The sequence below is a fragment of the Chiloscyllium plagiosum genome, unplaced genomic scaffold, assembly GCF_037043375.1.
Source record: "Chiloscyllium plagiosum isolate Xiang-an unplaced genomic scaffold, Cpla_swu_hap1 HiC_scaffold_53X, whole genome shotgun sequence".
Lineage (NCBI taxonomy): Eukaryota > Metazoa > Chordata > Chondrichthyes > Orectolobiformes > Hemiscylliidae > Chiloscyllium > Chiloscyllium plagiosum.
The window spans coordinates 5,818,448-5,838,611 of NW_028270191.1; the positions used below are offsets into that span (position 1 = coordinate 5,818,448).

General features: G+C 49.8%; 1 protein-coding gene across 4 annotated transcripts in view; it reads right to left on the reverse strand.

The window, feature by feature from the left end:
- The window catches only part of LOC122543269 (myc box-dependent-interacting protein 1-like), an 89,923-nt gene that overhangs the window by 13,386 nt on the left and 56,373 nt on the right, over positions 1–20,164 (reverse strand). For all 4 annotated transcript variants that reach the window (XR_015755753.1, XM_087985573.1, XM_087985572.1 and 1 more), the window contains 7 exons: positions 19,541–19,635; positions 15,965–16,060; positions 12,341–12,448; positions 11,168–11,253; positions 6,218–6,293; positions 5,463–5,545; positions 677–1,799 (listed from right to left, as the gene is read on the reverse strand). Coding sequence is in view for 3 of the 4 variants with exons in the window: in XM_087985573.1 (XP_087841699.1) it covers positions 677–1,799; positions 5,463–5,545; positions 6,218–6,293; positions 11,168–11,253; positions 12,341–12,448; positions 15,965–16,060; positions 19,541–19,635 (1,667 nt within the window). In the remaining variant the exon portion in view is untranslated. The remainder of the gene's footprint in view (positions 1–676; positions 1,800–5,462; positions 5,546–6,217; positions 6,294–11,167; positions 11,254–12,340; positions 12,449–15,964; positions 16,061–19,540; positions 19,636–20,164) is intronic.

Sequence of the window (20,164 nt, forward strand, 5' to 3'; positions counted from 1 at the left end):
ACACTGTAAGTAATCTAAGTATAACACAAAAATCTAAATCTAATCTAAGTAATCTAAGAGGCAACTGGTCCAAGTGACCCTCCAGCTCCTGAGGTGCCACAGACGTGTAGTGGGGAAATTGCGGCATCTAACACTCTGAGGGAAGGACCTGTCCTCTCAGCGTGCCCGAGAGAAGGCAACTTGAGGAGGGTCAAAGGTTCGGGAAGCAAGGAATGGGAGAGCTGAGGACTTCGAGAGGGGAGAAGTGAAGGGATGCATCGAACGATAAGAGAGTGGAATGGCTCAGACTTGGACAGAAGAACAGAAGCTTTTAAGATAAAGAAAAAAAGCAGTGGGAACTGAAGAGATGTGCTTCCTCAAAGAACGGTGTCAGAGGGGATTGAGTGATCTACGTATTTGTAATGTCCTTTAAAAGAAAAACGTTCGCACACGTTTGATACTGGAATGTGGTAAACTCCAAGCTACCTGAAATACATGGGTGTCATTGACCCACTGGAGGTCGCCATATCCATTGCCTTCAAACCAAGACAATCTCAGGCATCAGCCACAGCCTGTGCTGCACATTTGCAATCCACGACGATGGAATGACTCCGATTTTCTTTCATCAGCGCAAGAGTAGGGCTGGACTTACCTCATGTGGGCATGGCCAGAAACTCGATGTCTCTATCCCTCTTACCTGAGGTGACGCTGGGTCAGAGGTCATGGCGGCCTCACAAGGCGCGGGCGTGTCCTGGGAGCCATCTTCTGTCGAGCTCAAAGTATCATTTTCTCGAAGGCGAGCTGAAAGGACGGGGCCTTCCCTCGGAGCATTACACGCCGTGATTTCCTCGCTACAAGTCTGCGGCACCTCAGGAGCTGGAGGGTCACTTGGACCGGTCGCCTCGTTGACTGTATTTTCCGCAGGAGAGGACAAGGCCTCATTCAAGATCTGGCCTCCAGGTTCTCCCTTCGAGGTTATAGGGCCGGCCTGGGGAGCCAGCTCAGATGATGCCCGCTCTTCCATCAAGGGTGAAGCTTGGGCCTCTGAATCCTGCGCTTGACTTCCAGAAGGAGCTGCGGCATCCGAAGACACGGCTGGCGAGAGTTCAAGGGCATCACTTGGCATCAGGGATACTTCCCCAGTCAACGGGGCTGAGTGAGGAGCTGGGGCTGGATCCACTGATGGACTCAGAGGCGACAGCGAGGACGAGAGACCTAATTCCTCAACGGCTGTACTGGTGTCCTTGCCCCCAGCGTCAATACTCACAGTGGATGAGGTTTCCAGTGACAGGGGTGTATTGATGGCCAAGGCTTCTGAGCATGCTCCGTCAGTGGTCGATTCATCGCTGGACCCGGCGCCCGGTGTTGCTTCTGCTGGAGAGGGGTCACTTTGAGGGGCTTCGACGATCTTGGCGGGGGACTCTGACCTCGAATCTCCAGGCTCCTCAGCAGGTTCCAGATCAATAGAGGCTGAGGTGTCTTGAGGTAAGGCAAGAGGGGATTGTGCATCAGGAGAAGGGAGGTCCAGGGGCTCAGCCTTGCTTATTGATAAGCGGGGAAGAGGTTTCGGAGTTTTGATGGGCGGCGACGCAGTAGCGGGCAGCGGGTCTTCGTGTGGCTCAGCTGCTTCAGGGGCTTCCTCACTAGGTGCCACTGGTGGTGCCCGTGTAGCTTCAGTGGAGGATGGGGCACCAGGAGGCACTGCCTCTTCCTTTGGCAGAGCAGTGGTGGCCGAAGTTAGCGTAAGGCCACTCTCCGACGAGATTGAAAGTCGACTGGCCGGATTGACTGGTGACGAGATAATCAATGAACGCCTGTTGCTGTAACAGAGAAAGGCACAGGTACCTCATGTTTTTGTTTGTGGCTCTCATTGGACGATCGACAATGTTAATAAAAGCCATCACATTCGGATGTTAGCTCAGGAAGGAGGTTGCTGTGTTATGGACCAGGCCAGACCTCCTCAAAATATTTTAAGAAGGTAGCCTGGACCCTAATGTTGTCTTATTTTTAAAGCAGATGTGAAGTGGGTATTCCAGGCAGCTGGTTAAGACACTCAGCAAAACAGAATTTATTTAAACACTACAGTTGAAGTGTGAGCAAAAGAAAACAGAATTTAGAATGACGACTATTGGAAAACCGATCCTTTACAGCAAATTAACAAAGGAGCTGTACAATTCCCATAATGTCCCATAAACACATCCCTTGGCAAAAACTGAAACACAGATTTTTACAGGCAGGAGGGTACAACACCCAAAGAGAGATTTCAGAGAGAAAGTCAGTCAGGAATCATCTGCTGAAGCTTGCAACCTTTCCTGGACCCAGCATCTTGTGACTGCCACAGCTAAACCAAGCTAGAAAAAAATCTGAACTGGGAGAACTGGCCACACCCCTGCCATTGTTAAACAAGCTCTGTTTTAGACCCATCGGTACCTCTGCCTTTATGACCTCTTTTAAAAAAAACCCAAAGACAAAATAACGTTGTTAAAGTGATAGCAACGTCACACCTGAGCCGTATAGATCGTACAGTGAAGACTCCAGCTTGACTTAGATATAGTTCTTAGGACTAAAGGGATCAAAGGGTATGGGGGAACAAAGTAGAGACAGGGTTGGATGGTCAGATTGAATATTAGAGCAAACGCAAAGGACCGAAAGGCCTCCTCCTACTCCCATTTTCTACGTTTCTCTGGTGACGACACTCGAATCGGCCTCAGCTCCCTGATTGGATGGCAGTGCTACAGAACTCCAGTGCGGAGCTTAATGGCAAACATGCCTCACACCAGGAACTAGCCATTCGGGTAAAAGGACAAGATGCAACCACCTGGCGCCGCCCAGAGAGAGGAGCCAAAAGAAGGTGAGAATTCAGGCTCATTCATCTCGTTGCTGGGACGGAGGCAGTGGGGAGATGGCCTTCTGGAGGACGTTTAGGCAATTTTGGGAGGATTAACACAGCAAGGGAATACACGATGAATGGTGGGGCTCTCGGAAGGACAGTGGATCAGACGGAACTTGGCGTGCATATCCATAGAAAGCAGCAGGACAGGTCGGTAAGCTGGTTAAGAGGGCATATGGCATACTCTTCATGAGGCAAGATGTTGAAGAGAAGAGTGGGACGGTGATTTTTGGAGCTTTATATATATTAGTTAGGCCACAGCTGGAGTACAGTGTGCAGTTCTCCGCATGATAGGGAGCCTATAGCAGCAGAGGAGAGATAGTCATAGATGGTGTTAAGCTGGTTCAGGACTGACAGACCCTCATTAACTTACTTCATTCTTCTTTTTCTCCTTATTTTTAAATTATTCAAAATGGCACCAAATCATGACAACAAATGATAGCTTTTCACTATTTTATTGTATTCTTACTGTAAAGTATACATGACAATAAAATTATTCATGTGATTGCACTGGAGAGGGTGCAGAGGAGATTCACCAGCATATTGACTGGGGAAAGCTGTCTACACAGAATCCTGACAGTGTGGACATTCAGCCCATCAAGTCCTCACTGAAGAGCCAGCCCAGTAACCCTACATTTCCTATAGTAAACCCACACAGACTACACATCCCTGGACACAACAGGGGAATTTAGCATGGCCAATCCACCCTAACCTGCACATCCCTGGGCACTATGGGACAATTTAGCATGGCCAATCCACCCTAACCTGCACATCCCTGGACACTATGGGACAATTTAGCATGGCCAATCCACCCTAACCTGCACATCCCTGGACACTATGGGACAATTTAGCATGGCCAATCTACCCTAACCTGCACATCCCTGGGCACTATGGGACAATTTAGCACGGCCAATCCACCCTAACCTGCACATCCCTGGATACTATGGGACAATTTAGCATGGCCAATCCACCCTAACCTGCACATCGCTGGGCACTATGGGACAATTTAGCATGGTCAATCTATCCTAACCTGCACATCTTTGGACACTATGGGACAATTTAGCATAGCCAATCCACCCTAACCTGCACATCCCTGGGCACTATGGGACAATTTAGCATGGCCAATCCACCCTAACCTGCACATCCCTGGGCACTATGGGACAATTTAGCACGGCCAATCCACCCTAACCTGCACATCTCTGGGCACTATGGGACAATTTAGCATGGCCAATCCACCCTAACCTGCACATCCCTGGACACTATAGGACAATTTAGCATGGCCAATCCACCCTAACCTGCACATCCCTGGACACTATAGGACAATTTAGCATGGCCAATCTACCCTGACCTGCACATCTTTGGACTGCAGGAGGAAACTGGAGCACCCAGAGGAAACCCACACAGACACAGGGAGAAAGTGTAAACGCCACACAGACAGTCACCCAAGGCTGGAATCAAACCCAGGTCCCTGGCGCTGTGAGGCAGCAGTGCTAACCACCGAGCCACCGTGACACAAGGCTACGGTGGAGGCAGTGACAGAGTCACCCAGGCAACCTTTCTCAATGTTTGGCATTTTGAACACTGTAGTTGTGAATGATGGTCTGCAGTTTGCAAATACAGTTTTACATGTGTTCCACAATCACCCCAGTGTTCTCAAATGAATGGAGAAGCTGAACGAGGAGTTCTTACAATTGAGACATGATGGAAATAAGAACAAAGTCTTAAGTCTTGCCTCATTACTGTCAGAATGGGTTCAGAATTATTGACAGGATGGGAGAGCTGGAGCATTGAGAATACAACATGCTCCTCTGCTGCAGATGCTCCAGCCAAATGTGACTGAAAATGGCCAGAAAGGAGAAGAAACTGAACACCAGGTTCCAAATTTAATGAAATGTACAGGAAAAGGGAGGCAGACAACCCCGGGAGAGGGTGGAAATCAGAGACTAACAGGAAGGCAGATTTATGACAAGGGGAACAAAGAAACTGAGACCACATGAGGGGTGCAACAGATCAAAGGGGCAAGAAGGAGGATATTGTATTGCGCTGATATCATGCACAAGAAATGAAGAGGAATGTGGAACCCATTTTGGGAAGGAAAGGAAGGAACAAACTTTACATCTGCCCTGGAGAGGAACATTGTGACTGAGGAGAGAGGAAGGGTGTCGATGATGTGCAACCACAGAACGGGGCCAGAGCCAGATCAGGGAGATTGTTGGCAGCAGTGCAAGAGACTCATGGGGAGATGCTCATCACAGCATCATGAAGGAGGAGAAAGTCTGTTGGGGAAGAGGAGGGGAGGAGGATTGGGGGGAGAAGGTGGAGATGCAGAACAATGAGGCACCAGTGATACATTGATTGAGTGATGACATCGAATGACAGTGGGGCCAAGGTCCCATGCCAATGCAGTGAACTGGAAAGAGGTAAAAGCGAGTTGGAAACAAAGAGTGGGAAGGAAAGCAGTTTGAGCTGAGGGAGCAGTGCTTGGGAGACGGAAGGGCGGGTGAACAGGGACATGCATACAAAGGCCGAGCTGCTTTCAAATCTGACGACACGGGACATGACGTTGCTGCAGCGGCGACTTGTCCTGACTTACCTAGCCACGCCCTTCACAATAAACACCGTGGTACTGTGCTGCTTCTCCAGTTTGGTCATCACAGAGTAGAGGCTCTGGTTCAGCTGCAAAAACAATGTACTGAACTTGAGGAGCACCACTGACACAGCAAACCACGTTTATCCGCAACTGAGGAGTGACAGCAACTCAGATTGCAACAACAGGAAACCAAAACTAACAGGTCACTCAATCCCAGAGACAGCACCCTCAACATCACTTTAATTAACAGAACTGGAAAAAGAACAAAACATTCATCATCAGGTTCGATATAGAGTAAAAGTGTCTCTCCACTGCCCCCATCAAACACTCCCAGGACAGGGACAGCACAGGGTTAGATAAAGAGTAAAGCTCTCTCTACACTGTCCCCCCCATCAAACACTCCCAGGATAGGGACTGCACGGGGTTAGATACAGAGTAAGGCTCTCTCTACATTGTCCCCCTATCAAACACTCCCAGGACAGGGACAGCACAGGGTTAGATACAGAGCAAAGCTCACTCTACACTGTCCCCCATCAAACTCTCCCAGGACACGGACAGCACGGGGTTAGATACAGAGTAAAGCTCTCTCTACATTTTCACCCCATCAAACTCTCCCAGGGCAGGGACAGCACGGGGTTAGATACAGAGTTGTACACAGTGAGACTGCTGCATTTTTCGGCATTGCTTAATCAGTGCTTTCTCATGCAGTTTCACATTATTGTGCCTCTCCTGACTATTTAAACCAGCTCCATGCCTACCTTGCTCATTTCCTGATAAAAGATATCCCGTAAGTTGGACATGTTCTGAAATATTGTCACGTAGCATCCAATGCGGCTGTTAAAACAGAAATTATGATCAGCTGTTACACCATTCGAGATAAATCCAGGGCTGAGAGTGCCACAAAGTGGACACAGCTGCATACTTCATGTGTAGAGAGAACCAGCCGAAGAACCATTCCCATTCAATTCAATGAGTCCTCTGAAACAGACTGAGTGTGAAACTCCCCTGTAATGACTTATACCTGCCACGTTTTAAACAATTCTTCTCTCTGCCCCAGTTTTCCGAGGACACCTCGGAACTCAATTCTACCTCTCTAGTTACCAGAGGCCAGGCAATAGAAATCTCAGAGGTAAAAACAATGACTGCAGATGCTGGAAACCAGATTCTGGATTAGTGGTGCTGGAAGAGCACAGCAGTTCAGGCAGCATCCAAGGAGCTTCGAAATCGACGTTTCGGGCAAAAGCCCTTCATCAGGAATAAAGGCAGTGAGTCTGAAGCGTGGAGAGATAAGCTAGAGGAGGGTGGGGTGGGGAGAAAGTAGCATAGAGTACAATGGGTGAGTGGGTGAGGGGATGAAGGTGATAGATCAGGGAGGAGAGGGTGGAGTGGATAGGTGGAAAAGGAGATAGGCAGGTAGGACAAGTCATGGGGACAGTGCTGAGCTGGAATGTTTGAAACTAGGATGAGGTGGGGGAAGAGGAAATGAGGAAGCTGTTGAAGTCCACATTGATGCCCTGGGGTTGAAGTGTTCCGGGGCGGAAGATGAGGCGTTCTTCTTCCATGCGTCTGGTGGTGAGGGAGCGGCGGTGGAGGAGGCCCAGCACCTCCATATCCTCGGCAGAGTGGGAGGGGGAGTTGAAATGTTGGGCCATGGGGCGGTGTGGTTGATTGGTGCGGGTGTCCCAGAGATGTTCCCTAAAGCGCTCTGCTAGGAGGCGGCAAGTCTCCCCAATGTAGAGGAGACCGCATCGGGAGAACGGATACAATAAATGATATTAGTGGATGTGCAAGTAAAACTTTGATGGATGTGGAAGTCTCCTTTAGGGCCTTGGATAGAGGTGAGGGAGGAGGTGTGGGCACAGGTTTTACAGTTCCTGCGGTGGCAGGGGAAAGTGCCAGGATGGGAGGGTGGGTTGTAGGGGGGTGTGGACCTGACCAGGTAGTCACGGTGGGAACGGTCTTTGCAGAAGGCGGAAAGGGGTGGGGAGGGAAATATATCCCTGGTAGTGGGGTCTGTTTGGAGGTGGCGGAAATGTCAGCGGATGATTTGGTTTATGCGAAGGTACCTGCCCTCGACCTCTTCATTTCCAACTGCCGCCGGGACATTAACCACCTCAACCTGTCTACCTCCCTCCCCCACTCTAACCTCTCACCCTCACAACGCGCAGCCATCCAATCCCTCTGCTCCAATCCCAACCTCACCATCAAGCCACCGGATAAAGGGGGCGCAGTGGTAGGCTGGCGCACTGACCTCGACACCGCTGAAGCCAAACGTCAACTCAAGGACACCTCTTCCTACTGACCCCTCTACCATGACCCCACCCCCCATCACCAAACCATCATCTCCCAGACCATACAGAACCTCATCACCTCAGGAGATCTCCCACCCACAGCTTCCAACCTCATAGTCCGGGAACCCCGCACTGCCCGGTTCTACCTCCTTCCCAGGATCCACAAGCCTGACCACCCTGGCCGACCCATTGTCTCAGCATGCTCCTGCCCCACTGAACTCATCTCTACCTACCTCGACACTGTCCTATCCCCCCTAGTCCAGGAACTCCCCACATACGTTCGAGACACCACCCACGCCCTCCACCTCCTCCAAGACTTCCGTTTCCCCAGCCCCCAACGCCTCATCTTCACCATGGATATCCAATCCCTCTACACCTCCATCCGCCATGACCAGGGCCTCCAAGTCCTCCATTTTTTCCTCTCCAGACGTCCCCAACAGTACCCCTCCACCGACACTCTCATTCGTTTGGCCGAACTGGTCCTCACCCTTAACAATTTCTCCTTTGAATCCTCCCACTTCCTCGAGACCAAAGGGATAGCCCACGTATGGGCCCCAGCTATGTCTGTCTCTTTGTTGGCTACGTAGAGCAGTTGATCTTCCGTAATTACGCCGGCACCACTCCCCACCTCTTCCTCCGCTACATTGATGACTGCATTGGTGCCACCTCGTGCTCCCGTGAGGAGGTTGAGCAATTCATCAACTTCACCAACACATTCCACCCTGACCTTAAATTTGCCTGGACCATCTCTGACACTTCCTTCCCCTTCCTGGACCTCTCCATCTCCATTAGTGACGACCGACTTGACACTGACATTTTTTGCAAACCCACCGACTCCCACAGCTACCTGGATTACACCTCTTCCCACCCTACCTCGTGCAAAAATGCCACCCCGTATTCCCAATTCTTCCGCCTCTGCCGTATCTGCTCCCAGGAGGACCAGTTCCACCACAGAACACACCAGATGGCCTCCTTCTTTAGAGACCGCAATTTCCCTTCCCACGTGGTTAAAGATGCCCTCCAACGCATCTCGTCCACATCCCGCACTTCCGCCCTCAGACCCCACCACTCCAACCGTAACAAGGACAGAATGCCCCTGGTGCTCACCTTCCACCCTACCAACCTTCGCATAAACCAAATCATCCGCCGACATTTCCGCCACCTGCAAACAGACCCCGCCACCAGGGATATATTTCCCTCCCCACCCCTTTCCGCCTTCCGCAAAGACCGTTACCTCCGTGACTACCTGGTCAGGTCCATGCCCCCCTACAACCTACCCTCCTTTCCTGGCACTTTCCCCTGCCACCGCAGGAATTGCAAAACCTGCGCCCACACCTCCTCCCTCACCTCCATCCAAGGCCCTCAAGGAGCCTTCCATATCCATCAAAGTTTTACTTGCACGTCCACTAATATCATTTATTGTATCTGTTGCTCCCGATGCGGTCTCCTCTACATTGGGGAGACTGGTCCCCTCCTAGCAGAGCGCTTTAGGGAACATCTCCGGGACACCTGCACCAATCAACCACACCGCCCCCTGGCCCAACATTTCAACTCCCCCTCCCACTCTGCCGAGGACATGGAGGTCCTGGGCCTCCTCCACCGCCGCTCCCTCACCACCAGACGCCTGGAGGAAGAACGCCTCAACTTCTGCCTCGGAACACTTCAACCCCAGGGCATCAATGTGGACTTCAACAGTTTCCTCATTTCCCCTTCCCACACCTCACCCTAGTTCTAAACTTCCAGCTCAGCACTGTCCCCATGACTTGACCGGACTTGTCCTACCTGCCTATCTCCTTTTCCACCTATCCACTCCACCCTCTCCTCCCTGACCTATCACCTTCATCCCCTCCCCCACTCACCCATTGTACTCTATGCTACTTTCTCCCCACCCCCACCCTCCTCTAGCTTATCTCTCCACGCTTCAGGCTCTCTCCCTTTATTCCTGATGAAGGGCTTTTGCCCGAAACGTCGATTTAGAAGCTCCTTGGATGCTGCCTGAACTGCTGTGCTCTTCCAGCACCACTAATCCAGAAAATAGAAATCTCAAACCACTGCTTCGAGCTCGGCTTGCTCACAAGGTGGTAGCAAAGGCAATGCCACTGCGCCAAGGCACACAAGGGCATTTCTTGGGTGTTAAGACCATATAACGACAGAGCAGACGTAGGCCATTCAGCCCATCAAGCCTGCTCCCACATTCATTGGCTGCGTTTTTTTGGCACTTTCCTTATCAGCAGCTCAGAGATGTTACTACACACCTCTAGAGAAGGGGGATCTTGAATCCAGAACTCCTGGTTCAGAGGTGGGTAAACTATCAACACAATTCTCACGCCCACTTTCCTGCCTTTTCCCCATCACCCCTCCATTCCCCTTCCTGATTAAACATCTCTCTGTCTCAGCCTTGAATATACTCACTGACCCAGCCCCGACAGCCCTCTGTGGGAAAGAATTCCACAGACTCACTCCCCTCTGAGAGAGGAAATTCCTCCTCATCTCTGTCTGCAATGGGTGACCCCTTATTCTGGGATTGTACCCTCTGGTCCTAGACTCTCTCCCACAAGGGGAAACAACCTCTCCACATCCCCCCTGTCAAGTCCCCCAGGGAATCCTGGATGTTTCAATAAGGTCACCTCTCATTCTTCTAAACCCCAATGAGTCCAGGCCCAACCTCCTCAACCTCTCCTCATGGGACAGTCCCTCCATACCCGGGATCAGCCGAGTGGACCTTCTCTGGATTTTTAAAAAATTCATTAACACGATGAGGGCATCACTGGCTCGGCCAGCATTTGTTGCCACCCCAAAGGGTCGTTAAGAGTCAACCACATTGCTGTGGGTCTGGAGTCACATCTAGGCCAGACCAGGTAAGGATAGCAGTTTCCTTCCCTCAAGGACATTAGTGAACCAGATGTGTTTTTCCAGCAATCAGCAATAGTTTCACATTCATCATTATACTCTTAATTCCAGCTGGATGGCATGGTGGCTCAGTAGTTAGCACTGCTGCCTCACAGTGCCAGCAACCCAGGTTCGATTCCAGCCTCGGGTGACTGTCTGTGTGGAGTTTGCACATTCTCCCCATGTCTGCGTGGGTTTCCACCGGGTGCTCCAGTTTCCTCCCACAATCCAAAGTTGTGCAGGTTAGTGAATAGGCCATGCCACTATTGGTGTACAGCCTGTCAAGCCCTGACCAAAGCTGGAGTTAAACATTGCATTCGTGGAGCAGACATCAACATTTCAACAGCCTTGTTTCCCCTACATGTCTCCCCATCCTCAACCATTCAGAGTTCCAACTCTGCAAATGGATTTATGGGGTAGTTCAGGGTCACGCCACTGTAACCAGCCCCTGCATGCACTGCCTGAGGGTGATCCGTTCATGATGTTCTTTGTGAGCAAACGCTCCCTGATCCCAAAAGCAGACCATACCTGTTCCACAGCTCAGGGAGCTCCTCACGAAGTTGAGCATTCAGCTCTTCAAACTCATTCTGGGCGTTGACAAACTCCTCTTCTGCCTGAAAGATAAGCAGCCTAGAATGTAACGGCGTTTGTCCACCCCAGACACATCTATTACTCAACAAACTCCATCCACAGCATCTTCCAGTACTTCCTTTACCCTGAAATGCTGTCTCTGTTGAGTTCTCCACAGAGTTTGTCTGACCTGCATTTGAGTGTCCTGAATATTTTCTGTTTGATTTATAATCCTCTTGGTTGTGCAGATCTTGAGCAGTGCTGAAAAAATGCTTTCTGTCCTACTCGCATCAGGACAGAATCGCAAGAATCACCCAATCTCAGAACAACTTTTGATACTGCATGCCAATAGGTTGCTGATTGGTTGGCAAGGAGACTCAGATTGGTCGAGAGGTTGCCATGGAAAACGCACCAGGGAACAGTTAACTGTCAACCTGTCTTCTCAACTTATTCACTGGATAGGGCCCAGCATTTATTGCCTGTGCCCCTTTGAGAAGGTGGGGGTGAGCTGCCATCTTGAATCGCTGCAGTCCATGTCCACAATGCCCTGAGGGAGGGAATTCCAGGATTTTGACCCAGGGACACTGAAGGAACGGCGATGTATTTCCAAGTCAGGATGGTGAGGGGCTTGGAGGGGAACTTGCAAGGGGTGGTGTTCCCATGTATCTGCTGCCCTTGTCCTTCTGCATGGTAATCATAAAGGATTGGGAAGGCATTGTTGTCAGAGCTATAAAGAGTTGCTGCAGTGCATCTTGTAGATTTAAATTCAGTCAACTTGACTGGTTTGAATTCAACAAAACATTGACAGTTAACTGCTCCTTGGTGTATTTTCCATGGCAATGCTTCTACTAATAGCAGTCCACTTGAAAACCAATCAGCACCCTTTTCCCATGAGGTATATATTGTTGTTCCCTTTGGGATCTGGCATTCTTGCGATTCTGTCCTGATGAGAGTAGGGCAAGAAACATGGACAGCGGTCCCGCTTTCCAACAACCCTCCCATCAGGCCATTCATTGTGTTCGCCGTTGTCTAGAAATCTCATCAACCACAAGTCCCGGTGATAGGGTGGCAGGATCTGACAGGATGTAAGGGCCAAAGCTGACCACTGAGATTAAACTGTCGCCGAGTTACCTTTGTGATCTTCGCTTCATCTTTCTTCTTGGCACTATGCAGAGATTCAAGGTGATGTCGGCAGCTGTCATAGTCCACCAGCTTACGCCCTCGTTTCGCAATGCGCTTCTGATGGATCGAGAACAAGCTCAGGTTCAATATTCACTCGGCCTCCACACTAACCTCCCTGGGACATAACTGCAGTTGGTTCTTGTGCATTAACCCTGGCAGTTATGTTTGTTTCTCAAGGAATTATTGCATTGCAACTACATTTGTATATCGTCCTTCACAGGATAAACATCCTCAAGCTGCTTAATGAGCAAACAAAATTTGAGGCGAATCATGGAATCCCTACAGTGGGGAAACAGGTAATTTGACCCAACTGACTTCAGCAGTTTCCTCATTTCCCCTTCCCACACCTCACCCTAGTTCTAAACTTCCAGCTCAGCACTGTCCCCATGACTTGTCCTACCTGCCTAGCTCCTTTTCCACCTATCCACTCCACCCACTCCTCCCTGACCTATCACCTTCATCCCCTCCCCCACTCACCCATTGTACTATATGCTACTTTCTCCCCACCCCCACCCTCCTCTCACTTATCTCTCTACGCTTCAGGCTCACTGCCTGTATTCCTGATGAAGGGCTTTTGCCCGAAATGTCGATTTTGCTGCTCCTCGAATGCTGCCTGAACTGCTGTGTTCTTCCAGCACCACAAATCCAGAATCTGGTTTCCAGCATCTGCAGTCATTGTTTTTACCTCCAAAGAGTAGCCCATCCAGACCCTGTCCCCTACACTATTACTCTACATTTACCCCTGACTAGCGCAGCTAATTTACACACCCCTGAGCACTATGGGACAATTTACCATGGCCAATTCACCTAACCTGCACATCTTTGGTTTGTGGGAAAAACCGGAGCACCCGGAGAAAACCAACGCAGACACGGGGAGAACGTGCAAACTCCACACAGTCATCTAAGGTTGGGTCCCCCCTAGCACTGTGAGGAAGCAATGCTAACCACTGAGCCATCATGCCTCCCCTCAGGCTGGGAGCAACATGGTAAATGCAAAATAATGAGGATAAGCTCCACTTTGGAGAGAGCAACAAAGGTGCGGAGTGTTTCTTAAATACGGAGAGATTGGACAGCACTTGTTTTCAAAGGGACCTGGATCTCTTTGTTCTCAAAACACTGAAATCGAGCAGGCAAGGGGAGCAAGTAAGTAGGAAGGAAGACAATAGATTTATTTCAAGCGGATTTGAGCAAAAATGTGTTACTGCGATGGTACAAGATCTCACCCAGCTGCCATATTGTGGGCAGTCCTGGCTGAAGGAAGGACATGGAGGGTATGCAGCAGTGCTTCATCGGTTATTCCTGGGACAGTGGGATTACTACACACGGAGAAATGGAGGAGACTGGGCCTGTACCCTCCAGCATTTGGCAGTACGAGAGGTGATATCATTGAAACTTGCAAATGTCTGGCTGGGGGTTGACAGGGGAGAAGCAAGAAGCAAGTTTCCACTTGGCTGAGGGATCGAGAACCAGGGGACACACAATCTCAGGATAAGGGTGCGGCCATTTTGGAATGAGAGAATGAGGGGTTTCTTCAGTCAGAGACCAGTAGGGGAGGTGGTGGGGGTGGACTCTTTGGAGTTTTCTGGAGGATTAATTAATCTGGAGAAGGTTGAGATAAGTTTTACCTGGATGTTTAGGGAGTGGAGGGCTTGAGATTTAAAAATAGACTGGTAAGGCTGGTATACTGGAGTGTAGGAGGTTGAAGAGGTTTATGAAATCATGAGGGGCATAGATAAGGTGAATGTCAAGGGTCTTTTTTTCCCAGGGTAGGGGAGTCCAACACTAGAGGGCATAGGTTTAGGGTGAGAGGGGAAAGATTTCAAAAGAGACCTAGGGGCAACTTTTTCACACAGAGGGTGGTGCATGTATGGAATGAACTGCCAGAGGAAGTGGTGGAGGCTGGTACAATTACAGCATTTAAAAGGCATCTGGATATATGAACAAGAAGGGTTTAGAGAGATATGGGCCAAGTACTGGCAAATGGGACTCGATTAGGTGAGGATATCAAGTCGGCATGAACAAGTTGGACTGAAGGGTCTGTTTCTATGTTGTACATCTTTATGACTGCATAACTAAAGAGAGATTATTCCCATGGACTTGATGGGGGACATCCTAGGATGCTAAAGGCAGTAACTACAGAGATAGCGGGTGCACTGGTTGTAATCTGCCAGGAATTCTTACATTCTGGAAAAGTTCCAGAGGACTACAAACTGCCAGTGTAATCTTCAAAACCAAAGGTGGCAAATACAATTATCGGTCAACTATAGCCCGATGTGGTCTCCTCTACATTGGGGAGACTGGGCGCCCTCTCGCAGAGCGCTTCAGATAACCTCTCTGGGACACCTGCACCAATCAACCCCACCACCCCGTGGCCAAACATTTCAACTCCCTCTCCCACTCTGCCGAGGACATGCAGGTCCTGGGCCTCCTCCATCGCCGCTCCCTCACCACCCGACGTCTGGAGGGAGAACGCCTCATCTTCCGCCTCAGGACCCTTCAATCCCAGGGCATCAATGTGGAATTCACCAATTCCCTCATTTCCCCTTCCCCCGCCTTACCCCAGTTCCAACTTTCCAGCTCAGCACCATCCTCATGACCTGTCCCACCTGTCCATCATCCTTCCCACCTATCCGCTCCACCCTCCTCTCCGACCTAGGAAGGCCAAGGGAATGTTGCTCTTTATTCCAAAGGGAATGGAGTATAAAAATAGGGAGGATTTGCTAAATCTATATAAGACACCAGTCAGACCACAGCTGGAATACTGTGAACAGGTTTGGGTCCCTTTATCTGAGGAAAGACAGACTGACATTGGAGGCAGCCCAGAGAAGGTCCTCTCGGCTGATCCCGGGTATGGAGGGACTGTCCCATGAGGAGAGGTTGAGGAGGTTGGGCCTGGACTCATTGGGGTTTAGAAGGAGGAGAGGTGACCTTATTGAAACATCTAAGATTCCCTGGGGGACTTGACAGGGGGGATGTGGAGAGGTTGGTCCTAGACTCTCTCACAATGGGAAACAGAGGGTACAATCTCAGAATAAGAGGTCCCCCAGTGCAGACAGAGATGAGGAGGAATTTCCTCTCTCAGAGGGGAGTGAGTCTGTGGAATTCTTTCCCACAGAGGGCTGTCGGGGCTGGGTCAGTGAGTATATTCAAGGCAGAGGAATTTTTAATCAGGAAGGGGAATTGAGGGGCATTGGGGAAAAGGCAAGAAAGGGGAGTTGGGGGGTATCAGAGTTGAGAAGTGTGGTGCTGGAAAAACACAGCATCCAGCATCTGCAGTCCTCACTTTCTCCTAGTTGGGGGGGTATCAGGTCAACCATGACCTCATTGAATGGCGGAGCAGACTCGATGGACTGAATAGCCTCCTGCTGCTCCTCCATCTCATAGTCTTATGAATCCCCAAGGTCAGTTACTCTCAATAAGGATTGAAATGCTTTTGTTTCGTTCACTATGACCGCTGGTTCTCAATGCTTTCACTGGTGGAGATACCAGCCCTACGACACAACGTTTATTGGCTGATCAACTTTGTCAAAAGAAGTAAGTGGGAACATATTTCTGTCCTCTCTTGTGACTCACCTTAAATGCTGGGAACTGGCTCAGGTAGGTCTCCAATGTCCTCAGGGCCTGATCTGATAGTTTCTCTTCATAGTCCGCCCACAGCAGGTCATTATTCTGAAATTACAAAAGTCTCGTAAAAGCTACAGTTGGCACAACAGATGCTGTTGTGTTGCTTTGTTGATCTTGATGTACGTTTGTGCTTTGCGCTTGAATCTCAAAGATGCTCATTGGTTAATTAATTGAGAACAGGAGTTGGTTCAGTCATAGAACCCTTGCAGTGTGGAAGCAGGCCATTCAGCCCACACTAACCCCCCAAACCAAGGAACTCATTATTGACTTTCGCCGCAATGTTACTCATGCCCCCCCACTACACATTAACAGCACAGAGGTGGAACGAGTGGAGAGTGTCAAGCTCCTGGGAGTGGTCATCCACAACAAGCTTCCCTGGACTCTTCATGTGGACACACTGGTTACAAAGGCCCAACAACGTCTCTTCTTCCCCAGGCAGCTGAGGAAATTTGGCATGACGGCGAATACCCTTACCAACTTTTATAGGTGTGCCATCGAGAGCATTCTGTCTGGATGTATCACTACCTGGTATGGCAACTGCACCATTCAAGATCGGAGACGGTTACAGAGTGTGGTGAACTCGGCCCGGACAATCACAAAGGCCAACCTCCCATCTATAGAATCCATCTACCAGGCCCTCTATCAAGGAAAGGCCGCCAACGTTCTCAAAGATCCATCCCACCCTGACAATGTTTTTTCTACAGCCTCTACCATCAGGGAGAAGGTACAGAAGCCTGAACACATGCACCAGCCGGTTTCATAACAGTTTCTATCCTACGGTTGTTCGAATACTGAATGGACTCACAAACTCTTAGCATTCGCTTGTATTTTTGTTTTTGCCGCTGTTTACCTATTATTTACTTATCTATGCTACTTAACTCTGTGATCTGCCTGTATTGCTCGCAAGACAAGGCTTTTCACTGTGCCTCAGTACACGTGACAACAAATTCAATTCAAATTCAAAGATAATGTCACCCCAAAACCCTGCATTTCCCATGGTGAACCCACTGAGCCTGCACATCCCTGGACACTATGGGCAATTTATCACAGCCAATCCCCTTAACTTGCACATCTTTTGACTCCAGAAAGAAACTGGAACACCCAGAGGAAACCCGTACAGAATGTGCAAACTCCACACAGACCTGCCTGAGGCTGGAATCAAACCTGGGTCCCTGTGCTGTGAGGCAGCAGTGCTAGCCACTAAGCCACTGTGCTACTGTACAGGACATTAGTTAGGCCACTTTTAGAATACCGCACTCAATTCTGGTCTCCTTCCTATCAGAAAGATGTTGTGAAACTTGAAAGGGTTCAGAAAACACTTACAAGGATGTTGCTAGGGTTGGAGGGTTTGAGCTAAAGGGAGAGGCTGAATAGGCTGGGGCTGTTTTCCCTGGAGCGTCGGAGGCTGAGGGGTGACATTATTGAGGTTTATAAAATCATGAGGGGCGTGGGTAGAGTAGATAGACAAGGTCTTTTCTACAGGGTAGGGAAGTCCAAAACTAGAGTGCTTAGGTTTGAGGTGAGAGGGGAAAGATTTAAAAGGGACCTAAAGGGCAACATTTTCACACAGAGGGTGGTACGTGTATGGAATGAGCTGCCAGAGGATGTGGTGGAGGCTGGTACAATTGCAACATTTAAAAGGCATCTGGATGGGTACATGAAGAATGTAGAACATAGAACAGTATAGCACTGTACAGGCCCTTTGGGACTCGATGTTGTGCCAGCCTTCTATCCTACTCTAAGATCAGACTAATCTACATACTCTGCATTGTACTACCATCTATGTGTCAATCCAAGAGTCGCTTAAATGAAGAAAGGTTTAGAGGGATATGGGCCAAGTGCTGACAAACGGAACTAGATCAGTTTAGGATATCTAGTCAGCAAGTTGGACTGAAGGGTTTGTTTCCATGCCGTACATCTCTGTGACTCTATGTTGCTGTTTCTTTGTCCTGCTCCCATGCATGTAATGATTCTGACTCCATCATAATTACCACAGTTGGTCCCTTCAGAACAACACATAGCTCAATCCCAGACGTTCAACTGGGACTGTTCTGCCAACAGGATTTAAAGACCTGAAGGAACTTTAAGGGCCCAACTTTAACCTTGCTGTTACTGCTCAGGGATAGAACATCTCCGAGTGGTCAAATTGCTGCTTGTTTAACAGTCAAGCCATCAAAAGCAGCAATAATTTATGTTTTAGTTTATTCATTCACAGGATCCAGGCTAGGCCAGCAATTTTGCCCATCCCTAATTTCCCAGAGGCAGCCATGTTGCTTTGAGTCTGGAGTCACATGTAGGTCGGACCGGGAACACAGATATCCCCCCCTTGCGTTTCCACCCGGAGCTCAGGAATACCACCAGTGAGGGCACTCCGTCTCACCCCGTCTCTCGTCTCCGCTTCCTGACAAGTTTAGTCACTGTGACAACCTGATAGAGCTGACAAACCCCTCCCACATCATCCTGGAATCCTTGGCCTCAATATCCAAGGGCAAAACCCAGAGGGTCGTGGGCGGAGGGCGAGACAAGGTAGATTGAGTGTTGCAGCAACCGCCTGGCTCATGGACAAAGTCTGAGGTCAAGGTGGGGGGGGAAGGGAAACCAGCAGAAGAAGTCGGCCCCTCCATTTCTCCTGGCCTTGGAAAAGCACGTGTGAGCACAGCGTCAGACCTGCCAGACCTCAGTCCCACCACCTCAGGATTTGTGAAATGGTGCTCTGTCCTCTCACCATCTTGTGGACGGAATCACTGAGCAGACTCAGAGAGCATCTGACAACACAGAAATAAGGCCCTTCGGTCCATTGCTTTCATGCCAGTCATCAATCTATTCTAATCCTGTTTTCCAGCATGTGACCTGTAGGTTTGTATGCTATGGCGTTTCAAGTGCTCATCTAAATGGTTCTGAAATGTGCTGAGGGTTTCTGTCTGCACTGCCCCTTCAGGCAGTGAGTTCCAGATTCTCACCACCCTCTGGGTGAAACACTGTTTCTTCAAATCCCCCTCGAAACCATCTGCTCCTCACTTTAAAACTGTGCTCCCTAATTATCGACCCCCCTGTTAAGGGGAAAGGTTTCTCTCTATCCACCCTGTCTCTTCCCTTCAGAACTTTCTACATCTCTATCAGACCCTCACTCAGCCTTCTCTGCTTTAAGGAAAACAACTCCAGTGTATCCAGCCTCTCTCCAGCGCTGAAATGCTCCATCCCAGGCAACATCCTGGTGAATCTCCTCTGCACTCCCTCCAGTGTAATCACATTCTTCCTATAGAGTGGGGACCAGAATTACACACAGTACCCCAGCTGAGGTCTCACTAATGTGGTACACAGCTCCACCATAAGCTCCCTACTCTTCCTCCTAACACGAATTTAAAAGCTTATTCAAGTGGCATTCTTGCTGAACTGCCTCTCTGAGTCAGCACTGGTCGTTGATGTGTTTCCAAACGGAGGAGCCAACACCCACTGTTAGGTCCCGGCAACGACGTGCAGAGGCTGAAAGAGAGAGTGTCGGCCAACACAGGAGATCTCACTCACCTCTACGATGGGGAGCAGCTCATCCTTGCCATCCCAGTCGGGCTCATATATCTCCTGCAGGGTAAGGCAGAGTCTCTTCGATGTGTCGTGCATCGCTGGGAAAAGTGGAGAATCAGAGGCTGCTCAGTTCTGTCCAGACCAGGTAATGTCATGAAAGGAAAAGTAAGTCTGAGGAGCGGGGAGGCCAGGCCTGTGGGTGGCTAATGGCACTCTACTGGGTGTGCACTTTCATTTCACTGCAAGGTTAAACCCAACAGGATTCTTTTATTTTGTCACAGACTGGGCCTAGCATTTATTGCCCCATCCCTAGTTGCCCCTTGAGAAGGTGGGGGTGAACTGCCATCTTGAACTGCTGCTGTCCGTGTGTTGGCCCACAATGCCCTGAGGGAGGGAATTCCAGGATTTTGACCCAGTGACACTGAAGGAACGGCGATATATTTCCAAGTCAGGATGGTGAGGGGCTCCGAGGGGAACTTGCAGGGGGTGGTGTTCCCATGTATCTGCTGCCCTTGTCCTTCTAGATGGAAGTGGTCGTGGGTTTGGAAGGTGCTGTCTGAGGATCTTTGGTGAATTTCTGCAGGGCATCTTGTAGATGGTACACACTGCTGCTACTGAGCGTCGGTG